This window comes from Mandrillus leucophaeus, unplaced genomic scaffold, assembly GCF_000951045.1.
Source record: "Mandrillus leucophaeus isolate KB7577 unplaced genomic scaffold, Mleu.le_1.0 Scaffold121, whole genome shotgun sequence".
Lineage (NCBI taxonomy): Eukaryota > Metazoa > Chordata > Mammalia > Primates > Cercopithecidae > Mandrillus > Mandrillus leucophaeus.
In genome coordinates this window covers 1,675,652-1,692,929 of record NW_012100432.1, presented here as the reverse complement: position 1 = coordinate 1,692,929, position 17,278 = coordinate 1,675,652, and the positions used below count along the sequence as shown (strand labels likewise).

General features: G+C 42.8%; 1 protein-coding gene and 1 pseudogene across 2 annotated transcripts in view; one reads left to right on the top strand and one right to left on the bottom strand.

Moving 5' to 3' along the window:
* Positions 1-1,281: 1,281 nt before the first annotated feature.
* LOC105532743 lies at positions 1,282-2,173 on the bottom strand (annotated as a pseudogene). The gene has a single exon (XR_001005039.1). The product of XR_001005039.1 is annotated as a 40S ribosomal protein S2 pseudogene (transcript).
* A 10,665-nt stretch (positions 2,174-12,838) lies between these two features.
* FRMD4B (FERM domain containing 4B) overlaps positions 12,839-17,278 on the top strand; it is a 236,970-nt gene continuing 232,530 nt past the window's right edge. The window contains exon 1 of the mRNA XM_011971028.1: positions 12,839-13,309. Coding sequence (XP_011826418.1) covers positions 13,148-13,309 — 162 coding nt within the window. The 5' untranslated portion in view covers positions 12,839-13,147. The remainder of the gene's footprint in view (positions 13,310-17,278) is intronic.

The window sequence follows — 17,278 nt, the reverse complement described above, 5'->3', positions numbered from 1 at the left end:
TCCAAATCAAGAGAAATTTGAACACCTTCTTTCTGAAGATATAAGTATTACACACTCATTGTAGAATATTCAGCAAATACAGGTACAAGTTAAGATGTTTTCTGTGGTTTTACCTCTTTTTTTTTCTGGTAACAGCTTTATTGGGATATAATTCACATGCCATACAGTTCACCTATGTAAAATGTACAATGCAATGGATTTCTATGTATTTACAGAGTTGTGCAACCATTACTATAATCTAACTTTAGAACATTTTCATTATCCCCCCAAAAATCCCTGTATTAATTAGCAGTCATTCCCCATTTCTTCCTAATTCCCTCAGCCCTAGGCAACTACTAATCTAATTTCTATCTATACAGATTTGCCTAATCTAGACATTTCATATAAATGGGATCAATACTATATGTGGCCCTTTATGATTGGCTTCTTTCACTTAACACTGTTTTTGAGATTCATCCATGTCTTGGCATAGATTTCATTTATTTTTTTAAAGTTATCTATTTTTTTGTCAATTGCTTATTTCGTTATTAATCGATTGATTTTTATTCACATACCATAAAATTCACCCTTTTAAAGTGTACAATTCACTGGTTTTTAGTATAATCACAAAGTTGCACAACTATCCCCACTATCTAATGTCAGATCATTTCATCACCCCAAAAAGAAATTTCATACCCATTAATACTCATTCCCTGTTCACTCCACCTCACCCCCCAACTCCCTGGCAACCACTAACTTACTTTCTGTCTCTATGGATATGTGACTTTTTTGTTTGGCCTCTTTTACTTAACATAATGTTTTCAGTATTCATCCATGTTGTAGTATGTACCAGTATTTCATTCCTTTTTATGGCTGAGTAGTATTCTATCGTATACATATACTACATTCTGTATATCCACTCATCAAGTGATGGACACTTGAGTTGTTTCTACTTTTTAGCTATTTTGAAGAATGCTTCTGTGAACATTCATGTCCAAATTTGTGTGTGTGAACAAATGTTTTCAATTCCCTTGAGTATATACCTCACTCCTTTTTATTGCTGACTAATATTCCATTATATGGATATGTCACATTTTAAAAATCTGTTCATCAGCTGATAAACATATGGATAGTTCCCACCATTTGGCTATTATGAATAATGCTACCGTGAACATTTGTGTACAGGTTTTTTTAAATGCATGTTTTCACTTTTGTGGTGCATATACTTAGGAATGGAATTGCTGGATCATATGATTTTTTTTTTTCAGGCTTAATTCTCTTTATTTTTCTTGTATAAAAACCCTATGTTGTAGCCACAGCTGGAGCCTGGGTCCGCAGCACGGAGGCTCTGGTGTGGGTCTTGACAAGGTGGTCAGTGAATTCCTGATAGGGAGACGGTAAATACAGTCTCCTTCCAGAGGTCAGGGGTCAGGTAGCTGTAGGTCTTAGAGATGGCATCAAAGGTGGCCTTGGCGAAGTTGACCAGGGTGGCAGTGCAGCCCCGGACTGAGGTGTAGCAGTCATCGATACCAGCCATCATGAGCAGCTTCTTGGGCACAGGCGCTGAGACGATGCCAGTGCCCCTGGGTGCAGGGATGAGGCGCCCCAGCACAGAGCCGCAGCAGCCTGTCACCTTGCAAGGGATGGTGTGGGGCTTGCCGATCTTGTTCCCCCAGTAGCCTCTACGCAGGGGGACAATGGAGAGTTTTTGCCAGGATGATGACCCTACGAATGGCGGTGGCCACCTCCTTGAAGCACTTAACACCCAGGCGGACGTGGCCATTGTAGTCCCCGATAGCAACAAACGCCTTGAACCTGGTGCGCTGGCCAGCACCGGTCTGCTTCTGCACCGGCATAATCTTCAAAACCTCGTCCTTGAGAGAGGCCCTCAAGAAAAAGTCAGTGATCTCAGATTCCTTAATGGGCAGGGAGAAGAGGTAGATCTCCCTCAGGGACTTGATCTTCATGTCCTTGACCAAGTGGCCCAGCTTGGTGATGGGCATCCACTCCTTATCCTCGGCCTTGGCTCCGCAAGCTCCGCGGCCTCGGCCCCGGCCCCGGCACCGTCCACCGCCGCGACCCCGGCGCCGGATGCCACTGCGGAAACCTCCACGGAAGCCACCGCGGTTCCCCATCCCAGGGCCACCAGGGCCTCCGGGCCCCCCCCGCTGCACCGGCGTCATCCACCATTTGGTGTTTTCTCGGAGAAGAAGCGGTAATTCTATTTTTAACTTTTTGAGGAACTCCAGTCTTTTTCACAGTGACTATACCAATTTACATTCCCACTAGTAATGTATGAAGATGGCAATTCCTCCACATTTTTGCCAACATTTGTTATTATCCTTATTTCTAATTATAGCCTTTCTAATGGGTGTGAAGTAGTATATCATTGTGGTTTTGATTTGCATTTCTTCAGCGACTAATTAATAATGTTCAGCATCTTTTCATATGCTGACAAAATTCTTGTGATGTTTCTTCTCTTCAGAGAGGGATATGTTTTCTATAACTCTTTTTTTTTTTTTTTTTAATGAGACAGAGTCTCACTCTGTCACCCAGGCTAAAGTGCAGTGATGCCATCACAGCTCACCGCAACCTCCTCCTCTTGGATTCAAACGATTTTCCTGCCTTACCCTGCCAAGTAGTTGGGATTACAGGTGCGTACCACCATGCCTGGCTAAATTTTGTATTTTTAATGGAGGAGGGGTTTCGCCATGTTGGCCAGGCTGGTCTCGAACTCCTGACCTCAAGCGATCCACCCACCTCGGCCTCCCAGAGTGCTGGGATTACAGGCATGAGCCACCACACCCAGCCCTTGTTTTCTATAACTCTTTGGAAAGCTTCACTTCATATCTTATTGCCAGAGTCGGGTGTTATGCCTTCCCTTAGATCAATAGTTCATACCAGCAACATAGAAAAAGGACACCGGCAAAATAAGATTATTTGAAAAAGAGGGGAATAGGTGGTGGACAGACAACCAACATTTTCTGCCAAAATATATAAACATACAAAGAATAAACCAAAATTATCTATAAACCCACCAGACTGAGATAATAATGGAACTGTTTTAGGGTGAGGAAGTCTACCTTAAATTTCTCTGGTGCTAGTCCCTTCAGAAGTAAAACCCGTCTTTTCTTTCTGTATTATTGACTCAAGACAAACTCATGCAGTTCTTCTCTTCTTTCCTGTCAAATACTGCCTAAAGCTCCCTGAACTCTTAGTCTGAGGAATGCACAACTATTTTCTCCACTGTATAAAATAGCCATAGGTTTCAAGGCTTGTAGTATGCTGCTTCCTGCTGCCTGCTCTTCTTGTATACAATTCATTTTGTAGTTGAGAACAGTATGTTCCTATCCTAAAAAAAAAAGTTAATTTTAGGATAGCAAGATACAAGAAATACTTTCATGTCCCTTTTTTGGGATGCTAGACTTTTCCTTTCTGTTCTTTTGCTCTGACTGCTAAGGGCCAAATAGTTGAAATTCCTAGCAATAATCCTACCAAATTTTCTGTATTTTTAGCAATAATGGGAAAATAGTTTATTTTTATAACCTATTGCTCATATTTGTTTGATGGTCAGAGTATACCCGGCCTTGAGATATTTTAATACTTTGCAAGCCACTGATATTGGTAATTTCTGTTTCTCAATGTATTGCAGTTGACTACTATGTACACCTACATAGTATGGTTGATCTTTGGAGAATAAAGATTTTGCATGTATCTTTTTGTTTTCCTTCTGTCACTTACTGTATAGGAGTGAAGAGCCATTGAATTTCAAGTCACTGCTCTTTTTTCTACCATAAAAAAAAATACTGTTCATTATAGATTTTCTTTTTTTCTCATAGCTTTATTCTTTTTTTAAAAAAAGTTTACTTTAAGTTCTGGGACATATATGCAGAACGTGCAGGTTTGTTAACATAGGTATTTATGTGCCATGGTGGTTTGCTGCACCTATCAACCCGTCATCTGGGTTTTAAGCCCTGCATACATTAGGTATGTCCTAATGCTCTCCGTCCCCTTACCCTCCACCCCCTGACAAGCCCCGGTGTGTGATGTTCTCCTCCCTATGTCCAGGTGTTCTCATTGTTCAACTCCCACTTATGAGTGAGAACATGCGGTGTTTGGTTTTCTGTTTCTGTGTTAGTTTGCTGAGAATGATGGCTTCCAGCTTCATCTATGTCCGTGTGAAGAACATGGACTCATTCTTTTTAATGGCTACATAGTATTCCATGGTGTATATCTGCCACAATTTCTTTATCCAGTCTATCATTGATGGGCATTTGAGTTGATCCCAAATCTTTGCTGTGTGAATCATGCTGCAATAAACATATGTGTGCATGTGTCTTTATAGTAGAATGATTTATAATCCTTTGGGTATATACCCTGTATTGGGATTGCTGGGTCAAATGGTATTTCTGGTTCTAGATCCTTGAGGAATCTCCACACCGTCTTCCACAATAGTTGAACTAATTTACATTCCCACCAACAGTTTAAAAGCCTTCCTCTTCCTCCACAGCCTCACCAGCATCTGTTATTTCCTGACTTTTTAGATCATTGTTTTATTCTTAATTAAATTGGGTAAACCCAAAGGATGGACTTTTTGTCATGTTCAGTTCCTAGAGTAGTGAAACACATCCTAGAACCATTCATGCCCGCTGTGGACTGATAGTTTTGTCCTCCCAAGATCCATATTTGATACCATACACCAATGTGATGGAATTTGGTGGAGCTTTGGGGAGGTAATTGGGCTTGAATAAAGCCATGGGACTGGGAGTCCCTATGGCAGGATTGGTGGCTTTATAAGGGGCTGAAAAGACCAGAACTCTGTCTTGGGAGAAAACAGCCACCTCCAAACCAGGAAGAGGGCTGTTACCGAAAACAAATTGGCCAGCACCTTGATCCTGTACTTCCCAGCTCCGGAGCTGGGAAGTGAGAAATAAATTTCTGTTGTTTAGACCACTCAGTCCTGTGGGACTTTTGTCATAGCATCCTGAACTGTCTAAGACAATACCTTATAAATTTTAGTCTGAGGCCCAAATCAAATTGTAAAAACAAAAGAAATTCATTCTTTTATCTTTTAATTAAAGTAAAAGGACTGAAAAATTAGCAACTACACCATTTTAAAAATGCCATCATAAATGCTTTTCCCACTGACCTTTAGCAAATCATCCTGCTTCTCTGTACCTCAGTTTCTTTATCCATGAAATAGGGCAAAATAGCTTTCTCCTACTTGTTCTTGGGAAAATATATATTGTGAGAATCAACTGATGATATAAGCGAAGCTGCCTTTATTTATTCAGAAAAAATAATGGTGTTATATAGACCGATTTATGACTATTTTATTTTTGTCATTGTTGAAGTACATGTAGGTTAAGTATACTTAATAAGTATAGAAAAAATGGTGCTATATAGACCAATTTATAACTTTTTTATTTTTGTCATTGTTGAAGTACATGTAGGTTAAGTATAAATAAAAGATGACAAATTCTGGAAGTGGGAGGTCAGTCACAAGATTGATACCATTTCTCCCTTAAAGAAGGCGGTTGGCCATTTCCCTCTGGTCCACTGGGCTTCCCTGGAACCATCCTCCCATTTGGATGCTTTTACATCTAGACAGATAACTTCCAAAATTTGATCTGGCAGGAATTTCCAATGTCTGCTCAGTGGATTAACTAGTAAAAATGGGTACAACACAAAGTCTCACAACATGCTGCTTTTTTTTTTTTTTTACTTCTTCAGACAATATAGATCGCATCCCTCCTCTTTTCTTTGAGCAAGGAGACTTTAATTTGATAAAATAACCGATGAGGGAGATGAGAAAGTTTTGCTGTACTTCCCCCTCCTCCACCCCCCATGAGTGAAATGAGTTTGCTGAAGCCAAAGAATAGATGCTGAATAGGTGCCTTAGTGGTGGATATTATTTTGCTTGTAGGGTTTTTAGCCCTTTGTGATGCCAAAAAGCCATTCATAGTCATGAAGGCAGCCGCAGAAAGTTAAGCAGCCTGCCGATCAGCCTTGGGCTATGAGATGGACAATGGCTACTTCCTCCAATTCAGGCTTCCACCACCTCTGCGTGTTTCCTTCCATCTCCTCCTGCTTGAGGCCGAGACTGAAGGATGTCCCTTAATCTCTTAGTCAAAGGGAAAGATGAAAGAAAACAGGAGGCCAGTCACCTAGCCTCTGGCTTGAGTGGCATTGAAACAGAACTTGTGCCTCTCGGCCTCCTACCTCCTGTTTGGAATGGGATGTAGAGGGACATGAGGCATTCAGAGCCCCACCCCCTGAGTGAGGAGCCTGCCACTGCATAGTTGGGGAGCCCTCCCAGAGGCCACAAGAGAAGCTTGCTTTGAGGGTGGCACTTTTGCCCACCAACCTCTTACCCTATTCTGCGTGTGAGGCCCCACAGTTCCCAAGGACTGAGAAACAGGAACACTCCTTCAGCTTAGTGTTATGTAGATATTCCCACAGCCCTGCCTCAAGCTCTTTCTTTGTACCCTAGAACTCTGCAGCAGCCTCCCTGCCGGGTTTTCCTGGTCCCCTAACCGTCAAGCATCCCCCTTGCGCCTTTCCCTTATGTTCTACAAATATGGGATCCTTCTTGCCACAAGCATTGTCTTCAAGGTTCCCTGTGCCTTTGATTGCTATCATGTACACCCATTATCACCTGGCTCTCCTGTACTCAGCCTTCAGGTCTCTGCTGAAAGTCACGTGCTCAGGGAGGCATCCCTTAATCCCCCCATCCTCACTCACTTGTCTCTATTAGAACCCCTGTGGCAGTGCCCGCTCCTCTACATTTCTTGTTCAGATTCCTCTTCTGACTTCCCCACTCTCCTCTCGGACTCGCTTAGACCGAGATCATCTCAGTCTTGTCAGTATTCTGAGTGCTTAGTTCCCTGCCTGATGCATAGTGTGAACTCAATACATAATTTTCTAATGAACAAGACTGTGTTTTGGGAATGGATGAACCACTTTCTGTATTCACTGTTAAGACAAATAGTCATTTATTGGTCAGTTCAATAAACATTTATTGATTGCCTGCTATGTGCCAGCCACTGGGGAAACAAATATGAATAAGGCCCTTTCCCAGCTTGCACCAGTGGTTTCTGAATGAGGGCAGCTACTACCCCACCCAGCAGTATTTAGAAATGTGTGAAGGTGCTTTCTGTTGTGGTGGTCCTAATGACTGGGGCACTGCTGCATTTAGCAGGCAGAGCCCAAGGTCACTAAATGCCTTCCAGTGCATGGGATACTCCTGCACAAGGAGGAGCCATCCCAGCCAGCCTTGCTTCCACTTCACATCACAGTGGTTCCTCACATAGCTGACAGTCTAATAGAGAAAAGTGAACTGAGAGGAGCAATATCCTGTCGTGTGTACAGTCAGAGACTTTCATAACAGTGCATGGCCCAAAGGAGGCATCAGCATTCCACCTGGGATTAGTGTGGGGGGAGTTTTTTCTATAAACATGCCAAAGAATGATTTCTTCTAGTGCTCTGGAGCCTCTGATTTAAATGAAATGATAATTCTTAGCAAACTGTCGCAAGGACAGAAAACCAAACACTGCGTGTTCTCACTCATCGGTGGGAACTGAACGGTGGGAACTGAACAGTGAGAACACCTGGACACAGGGTGGGGAACATCACACACCGGGGCCTGTCATGGGGTAGGGAGAGGGGGAAGGGATAGCATTTGGAGATATACCTAATATAAATGACGAGTTAATGGGTGCAGCACACCAACATGGCACATGTATACATATGTAACAAACCTGCACGTTGTGCACATGTACCCTAGAACTTAAAATATAATAATTTTTAAAAAATGAAATAATAAATAAATAAATGAAATGATAAAACAAAAACTGAAGTACAAAAATATTAATAGTTCTTATGATAGTTATTCTCCCTTTGGATGATAAGTATCTAAAAATCGTAAGTGAAAATCATAGGAAACGTCATTCCGGTTATTTCTCAAAAGACTTTGAGTTCATTATACTCAAAATTGTGACTGTGTAAAAAAAAAACTAACAAACAAAAAACCATTATACAGTGATTGCTTCATTTCTTTTGCCTTTTGGAAATAAAATAACAAGAGGGAAGACTGTTTCTCTACAACTGGTCATGTGAGAGGAAGAACAGGGTGTTGCATTTATTTTATTTTATTTTTTATTTATTTTTGAGACAGAGTCTCGCTCTGTTGCCCAGGCTGGAGTGCAGTGGTGCGATCTCAGCTCATTGCAACCTCCACCTTCCAGGCTCAAACGGTTCTTCCACCTCAGCCTCCTAAGCAGCTGGGACTACAGGTGCACGCCACTACTCCCGGCTAATTTTTGTTACTTTTAGTAGAGATTGGTTTTGTCATGTTGGCCAGGTTGTTCTCAAACTCCTGACCTCAAGTAATCTGCCAGTGTCAGCCTCCCAAAGTGCTGGGATTACAGGCATGAGCCACCGTGCCTGGCCAGGCTGTAGCACTTAATTAGATCAGGGTTCCTTGACCTCTGCACCAGGGACACTTTAGGCAGGAGAGTCCTTTGCTGTGGGGGCTCTCCAGTGCATTATATAATGTTTAGCAGTATCCCTGGCCTCTACCTGCTGGATGCCAGTAGCACCTCCCAGTTGTGACAACTAAAAATGTCTTCTGACATTGCCAAATGTCCCAGCATGAGAGGGAGGTACAAAATTGTCCCCTGTTTGAGAACCATTGAACTAGACCTTGTTTTCATTCACTTCAAGCCCTATGTTGGATGTCCATGATCTGTCAGTTTACCCACACTGGTTTTTCAGTTGTGCAGAGAGTACAGCTGAAAAATGACCACAGACATTAGTTGGGCTCTGTGTTTTTGCCAGGCAGAGGGGACCACTGGAAGCTGCCATTTCACTAACTTGCTCTTTCTTCCTAGAGACGGGGGTTGGAATTTGTCCTACCTTCTTGGCTTTCATGCTCTTCTTCCTGCCCATTCCTCAAAGGGGAACCTACAGGAGCCTCAGGCATAATGACAATTTCTCTTTTACGACAACACAATTCCCAGGTGTATGAGTAATGCTGTCACCCGAAGCATCTTCTTAAGCCTCCAGAGAGAGCTGCAGAAAATTACAGTGTATTGCTGGGAACTCTGTGCTGGGGAGGAAAGAAAATCCTCTTCTTAAAAAAGAGAAAGAAAAAGCAAGACAATGTTGAAGCTAGCTTGATTTACCTCCTTTTCCACAGAAAATTTTAGACCAGCCTCAAGGGCGTGTGTCTGGGATCTGGTTAGTCCCATGTGGCTAGTCCGTTTTAAGGATGATGCCATACTTGGGTAGCACTTTTCTCCACTTCTGCACATCTGGGTTCAGTTGCCACCCACTGCAGTCCCTGGAGTAGAGGAAGTTGCACTTCCTTCCCTCTAAAATCACTCAGTCTTGACCTTTGAACTTCTTCTACAAAAGAGGAAAGCCATTTGGATAAGAAAAAAAGCATCAATGTTTATGTCAGTGGGAATAAGATGTCTTCTCCTGTCTTGCACCCAGCTTTTCTGAGTCCACAGGGGAAGTTGCCTCTGGTGGGGAAGATCAAGCTCAAAAAGATTTTTGGGAACTTGAAAGAGCAACAGAACTGCTCCCTGAAAACAAGTTGCCACCAACTTTCACCTTCAGCAAACAGGAAGTCATAGGAAAGCACATCCAGGTAACTAGTTGAAATTTAAAAACACATTTTATAATAAGTACACATGGACATAGAGAGCGGACTAAGAAGGCTTGGCGCAGTGGCTCATGCCTGTAATCCCAGCACTTTGGGAGGCCAAGGTGGGCGGATCACGAGGTCAGGAGTTCGAGACCAGCTGGCCAGCATGCTGAAACCCCGTCTCTACTAAAAGTACAAAAATTGGCCTGGCGTGGTGTTGTGCACTTGTAATCCCAGCTACTCAGGAGGCTGAAGCAGGAGAATCACTTGACCCCGGGAGGCGGAGATTGCGGTGTGCTGAGATGGCGCCACTGCAGTCCAGCCTGGGTGACAGAGGGAGACCACGTCTCAAAAAAAAAATGGTGGACTAAGAGACAATGGAGACTGGGAAAGGTCAGAGGGTGGGAGGGGATGAAGGATGAGAAATAACTTAAGGAATACAATGTACACTATTCTGTGATGGCTACACTCAAAGCCCAGACTTCGCCACTATGCAATATATCCATATAACAACACTGCACTTATACCCACTAAATCTGTATTTTTAAAAACCCACATTTTACTTATACTGTTTTATCTGAGTACAAAAAATTGAAACAATTCGTTATTGGGGGGGGCGATGGTGGTTGGTTTTCTTTGGATGCTTACCCTTTGCCAGACACCGTGCTAAAGACGTTATACAGAATATTTTACTTAATTTTCCCCAGACTTTTTGTAGTGAATACTGATAATACATTGTACACATGAGAACATTGAGACTTTGTTGATTTAAGGAGCTTATTCAGGGTCTCACAGGTCCTGAGAAGCAGAAATCTGAAGTCGGGTGTGTCTCTTTTAGGAGATGTAGCTTCTAATCACCATACTATCATATTGTAGTTCTCTAATTTTAGCATGAGTCAGAATTCTCCAGAGACCGAATGAAAGCTCTGATCACTCATCTCACCCCCCACAATTTCTGATTCCGGGGCTGCCTGAGAGCTTGCATCTCTAGCACCTTCCCAGGTGATGCTAAAGCTACTGGTCCTTCAGTGACCACACTTTGAGAGCCCCTATTATACCACATCCTATCTTCTAAAAAATTGCCCTGACTTTGGAAACCTTGAATGAAAATGATGGAATTTGAAAGTGACTGCTGACATTAGACCTACACACAGATAGCCAACAGCCAGAGTATTTCTAGAGCCTCTCTTCTGAGAGGATGGTATCATGAGACAGAGGTAATTGACCCTGTTGTAGGTTTTATTCTGGCATTCCCTTGGCTGTCCCACATTTCCGAGAACACAGTCGAACTGCATCGTTTAAAAAAAAAAAAAATATATATATATATATATATATATACCACCACCATTTGCTCATACTAATAGGCCATTTTTGAAGTTCTGTAGTTTTCCATTCAGCATGATGACATTTCTTTTTCAAACTGAGTTCATTTTCTTTTGATTCAGTAAAATCTATTCAGATTCATCATTACCATCATCTTGGGGAAAAAAAAAAAACTCTCAATACTAATAGCGATGGCACATAGAGGAGATTTACAGTGAAGAAAGCTTTGCAAAGCTTGGGTCAAGTCTTGTGTCTTATTAACTAATTCAACAAAAACTCTTAGGCAATTTTATTAAAGAAACGAATGTCATTTAAAAGTTTTCTGATTACAGTCACTGAAAACAACAGGCGCTTTGAGGACAGATTTTGTGTTCTTCGTCTTTTGACTGATTGAGTTTCACCTGAATTAAGATTCTAAAAGCACATTTGATACCTGAAATCAAGCTGATTTACTTCTCGATAATCTGTTCTGGAGTCTTCTGGGCTAGTTCAGGAGAAAAGCTTTGGTGCCTTACCTTTCCTTTTGGTGCCACTTAATAGCACAGATAACAACACAGGTGTGAAACAGCCAAGAAAATACAGACAATTGACCTACAGATGGATTCAGGAAAAAACTCCATCCTGAAATTTGCTACAGCACTTTTGCTATGAGAAATCTTCATACATTCTAAGGGAAAATAGAGGCTGGCCACAGTGAGTCGTGCCTGTAATCCTAGCACTTTGGGAGGCTGAGGCTGGAAGACTGCTTGAGCCCAGGCATTTGAAACCAGCCTGGGCAACATAGTGAGACCCCATCTCTAAAATAATAATAATAATAATAATGATAATAAACTTAGCCTGGCTTGGTGGTGCACACCTGTAGTCCCAGCTACTCAAGTGGCTGAGGTGGGAAGATGGATCACTTCACCCCAGGAGTTCAAGGCAGCAGTGACCTGTGATTGAGTCACTGCTCTCCAGCCTGGGCAACAGACCTTGTCTCAAAAATAAATAAAGAAAAATAGAGACTGGTGGTAGGTGGTACTCTTTGAGCTCCCTTTTCCAAATGTTTCCAATAATCAGTATCAATTCCTGAGGGACAATTTAGAAAATAAATAAATAAATAAATAAGATTAATTATCTAGTGACTTCATGAGTGGTGGGACAGTTTCCTTTGGTTTTGAGTGGAGAATAAACTACCCACGCAGGTTGGTGCTGGCAGGTGAGGTTAGACATGTCCAGAGGCTGAATTTTCCAGAACTAAACCACCGATTCTCTTATGGGCTTCTGTTTCCCAGCAGTAGTAACAGGCAAGCTATTTACAGGGGATCAAGGACTCTGTTTTCCTCCCTGACTGCTGCATTGGAATTAGCAGCATCTTGGTGTGAGGGAACCTGCCCTCCTGCTGGCAACCACAGGAGGTTGTCATTTTCTCTGAGACCCTCAAGTTAGGAGCAAAGGCAGGTTCTAGGGCCGCCTGTTGCTTTGAGACTGTTGCCTTCATCTCCTGCTTCCAACAGAACCAAGGAAACATTCGTGGCCATTCCCCCAGGAGTAGGGTCCAAAGGGATGGTTTGGAGGATTTTTTTTTCTCTCTCTCTCTCCTGCATCTGTGGCTGCCCCGAGGTGTTTATCAGTGTGAACAGAGCAAGATGAGTAAGGTGTTCCCCGAGGCAGATTAGGAGACTACTCGGCCGGGGTGCGTGTGCGTGTTTGTGTGTTTGTGTGTGTTTGTGTGTTTGTGTGTGTGTGTGTGTGTGTGTGTGTGTGTACGCGCGCGCGCGCAAGACGTGGAAGCTAAGTGTGCTGAAATGCAGCTCCCCTCTCAGCCTGCAAAGAGTTGCTCCGCGTGCGTCCCTGCCCCGCGCCCTGGGGAAGCGCCAGGGGGAGTCCTCGCCGGCCAGGGCTTCCCGTGCCCGGGGAGCGCCGAGGGCCAGCTTGGTGGAGCTTAGCACAGCTTGCTCGGCGCTGCGAGCGGGCGGGGGTGGACACTGGGCTTCTGTGTGCCAGTCGCAGCCGTTGGCTGGCGGGCACCCAATCCCAGGGCATGCCGCCGGAGCCTGGCCAGGACGCACGGTGAAAGACGAGTTTGGTGGCAGGCTTGACCCCCCGGCTGCCAGCAGAAGTCGGCGTCGGGAGCCCAGGCGGGTGGGCCGCTGGGGTCGGGGCTGCAGCTACGAGAGCCGGGACCCCCGGGTTCGGAGCGAAGGAAGAGGCATGGCTTCGGTGTTCATGTGTGGTGTGGAGGACCTGCTGTTCAGCGGCAGCCGCTTTGTGTGGAACTTGACCGTGTCCACGCTGCGGAGATGGTACACGGAGAGGCTGCGGGCTTGCCACCAGGTGCTGCGGACGTGGTGCGGGCTGCAGGACGTGTACCAGGTGAGCCGGGGCGCGCGGCACCCGAGGGCCCCAGCAGGATGCCCGGCACTCGTGGGAAGCCGGCTCCACCTGTATGATTTTCTCCCCCCAGCTCTTCTTAAACTCCTAGCAGACTGCTTGGCCTTTGCTTGGGTCAAACGCTCAGCATGCTGCTCTAGGTAACCATTGCTTGACAGAGCTTGTGAATTTTTCATATTGGGCATGGGGGGCACTTGCGAGATAGTCCCAGCATTTGCAGACATCTGTTACAGAGCGATGGTGTACTGGCTGGCGCTGAGCTAGGGAGGCTGTTGCTTTGCAGCAGAGGGTCTGCAGAAAGCCACTTAGACATTCAAATGAGTCCTTCTTTTTAATTTCATTGGGGTGGGAGTGGCTGCTTCTGAAGCAACGGTTTCACACCAATTTGCTGGCAGAGGGGGCCTTGGTGGATTTGCATCCTTCCTTTGGATTTTCAGTTTTCCATCAGGCAGCCCCAACTTGTAAGGCAGAGCCAGGAAAAGCTGATTCTGTGTCTACTGGCTTTTGGAAGGAAGGACAGCAAATCGTGAACACTTTGCAGGAGGATGACAGGCTAGGGAAGGGAGGGGTGGCCCGGCTCCACGTTGGAATGCTTATGTTAGGATTTACTCCCTGTCACACAACACAGCCCCTTTATTTCTCTGCTCGGTCCCATCTTGCAGACAAAAAATGCAGCAACTTTGCTCAACTAGGAGACTGTTCATCCTCTCTGGGACTGCAGTTTGGCTGGATTAAAAAACAAAACAAGACAGTAATTTATGAATTTAAAAGTTCTGTGCTTTGGTTTCTAATATATTTGAGATTTTAAAAAATCTGCATTGTTTAATTAGAAATATACCTGATGTTTACTGTGGAAACATAGTATCATATTTTCTTTCCTGTGATGTGGAATAGCTTTGTTGCAGTTCCTGGATTCCCCCCAGTTGACCCTGTTCCTAATATGTCTAGAATTTGTATCTCATTATATTGTGTCTCATACATGATCAAGCACTTGATTTTGACATAGTCTTCCATCAGTCAGACAAAATGAAAAGACCAGCGCCTAAGGTTAGCCTATGGAAATCTAAAGAGTCAGCGTCCCCTTGTCATCCAAGTTAAAATATGAGGAACATCTGAATTTGTGCTTTCACTGCTTCTGCTTCATATAACATATCTGTGATATCTTGCATTTTGAAATGGAACATGAAAGGTAGGTTGGGAACCAGGGCAGCATGTGGGAGTTTGAGAGTATTAGGGAATTGTGGACATATCCCATCTGGCCACATTGCTTAGCTCCCTGGCTTTTTGGAACCAGAAGCGTGTCTGTCTTTCAAGCTTTTTTTTTTTCCCTCTTGGGAAATCCCTGTTCAGTTTGGTCTGTAGAATAAGTGCCCCTTGTGTAATTTTGTTTTTTCTTTTTAATGTTTGAGAAACTTTCATAAAGGGAACGCAAATATTGTAGCCAACCAGAGAGAGTCTGTGCCTCACTCCCCAAGGATTCAGAGGATTTATGGCTTATCTCTAATACTGTCACTGACCAATTCAAAAATAAAGATTCCAGAAACCAGAGACCTTATGAGTTCCGTATAAGGTTGATTGATAATTTTTAAGTAGTATAGCAATTTGAGAGACTGAGCTACTAAAATATATATATATTTTTCTTTTCTATAAAATGGATGGTGACTGAGCCAATACCATATCATAATTCATAAGAACATCTAAAATATTAATGGTAGTCAGTCAGTGTGCTGTGCGTCTGTAATCCCAGCTACTCAGAAGGTTGAGACAGGAAGATCCTTTGAGCCCAGGAGTTTGAGGCCAGCCTGGGCAACATAGTGAGATTCATCTCTTAAAAAAAAAAAAGAAAAAATAGTAAGTTCCCACTCCTTATTTTTAACATTAATAAATTGTACATTTCAAAATAACTAGAAGAGAATAATTTGAATGTTTCTAGCATAAAGAAAAGCTAAAGTATAATAACAATAAATTAAAAAAAAAAAAAAAAGAAAAGCTAATGGCTAGGCACCATGACTCATGCCTGTAATCTCAACATTTTGGGAAGCTGAAGTGAGAGGATCACTTGAGCCCAGGAGTTTAAGACCAGTCTGAGCAACATAGTGAGACCCCATCTCTACAAAAAATTTAAAAATCAGCCAGGTGTAGTGGCATGCACCTGTAGTCCTCTTTGCTCAAGAGGTTGAGGCAGGAGGCTCACTTGAGCTCAGGAGTTCAAGGCTGCAGTAAGCCATAATTACCCTACTATACTTCAGCCTAAGTGACAGAGGAAGACCTCCTCTAAAAAATTAATTAATTAAAATATTTAAAGCGTTGGCCATCCCAGTTATCCTGCTTTGATTATATGAATGTGTCACATTATCACATGTACCCTCAAAATATGTACATCCAATATGTATCAATAAAAATGAATAACAAAGGCTTTTATGAATATAGAATCAGAAGAAAATGATTTCTTTTTTTTTTTTTTTTTTTTGAGACAGAGTCTTGCTCTGTCACCCAAGCTGGAGTGCAGTGGCCGGATCTCAGCTCACTGCAAGCTCCGCCTCCCGGGTTTATGCCATTCTCCTGCCTCAGCCTCCCAAGTAGCTGGGACTACAGGCGCCCGCCACCTCGCCCGGCTAGTTTTTTGTATTTTTTAGTAGAGACGGAGTTTCACTGTGTTAGCCAGGATGGTCTCGATCTCCTGACCTCGTGATCCACCCGTCTCGGCCTCCCAAAGTGCTGGGATTACAGGCTTGAGCCACCGCGCCCGGCCTGAAAATGATTTCTAAGTTTAAAATTTCCTGTGCTTTTGCAAAAATAAGATTTTCAAAAATATTTTCAGCCTTTGAATATTCTTAATTGTGCCACATAATCCTTTGCAAAGAAAGATCATTTTTTAATGCTTTTCAAATATTAAATGAAAAAGTAGTGACTTAATTGTGTAGAGCTAAAAGATAGTAATATAAAGTGATTAATACCTTAGGCTGCAAGTTAAATAGACAAGGGAGTTAATCCAATCTTTGCCTATATATGACCATGAGCAAGTTAATCTTACTATACTTCAGCTTCATCATTTATAAAATGAGAAATTAATAGTACTAATCACAGAGGTTGATAAAAGAATTAATTTACATGTAAGATATGTAGCATGCTGCCTGAAGTTTAGAAAACATCCAATAAATGTTATATTTTCTATCAGTTAGGATTTTTTTATTGTAATAGAAAACACAATTCAAACTTGCCTACAGAGCAAAAAGAAATGACTTTTGTCACAGCTGAAAAGTCTAGCGTAGAATGAACTTCAGGTATTGTTTGATCAGGGTAACCATGCTTTCAGTCCTGGTCTTGCTCATGTGTTGGCTTTATCTTCAGCTGGTTTCTTCCCTCACAATAGCAGATAATCACAGCAGTTTCAGGCCTTATATCCACACATCCAGAAAGAAAGAATTTCTCATGTCAACCAACTATCCAAAAAAAAAAAAAAAAGAAAAGCTAATGGCTAGGCACCATGACTCATGCCTGTAATCTCAACATTTTGGGAAGCTGAAGTGAGAGGATCACTTGAGCCCAGGAGTTTAAGACCAGTCTGAGCAACATAGTGAGACCCCATCTCTACAAAAAATTTAAAAATCAGCCAGGTGTAGTGGCATGCACCTGTAGTCCTCTTTGCTCAAGAGGTTGAGGCAGGAGGCTCACTTGAGCTCAGGAGTTCAAGGCTGCAGTAAGCCATAATTACCCTACTATACTTCAGCCTAAGTGACAGAGGAAGACCTCCTCTAAAAAATTAATTAATTAAAATATTTAAAGCGTTGGCCATCCCAGTTATCCTGCTTTGATTATATGAATGTGTCACATTATCACATGTACCCTCAAAATATGTACATCCAATATGTATCAATAAAAATGAATAACAAAGGCTTTTATGAATATAGAATCAGAAGAAAATGATTTCTTTTTTTTTTTTTTTTTTTT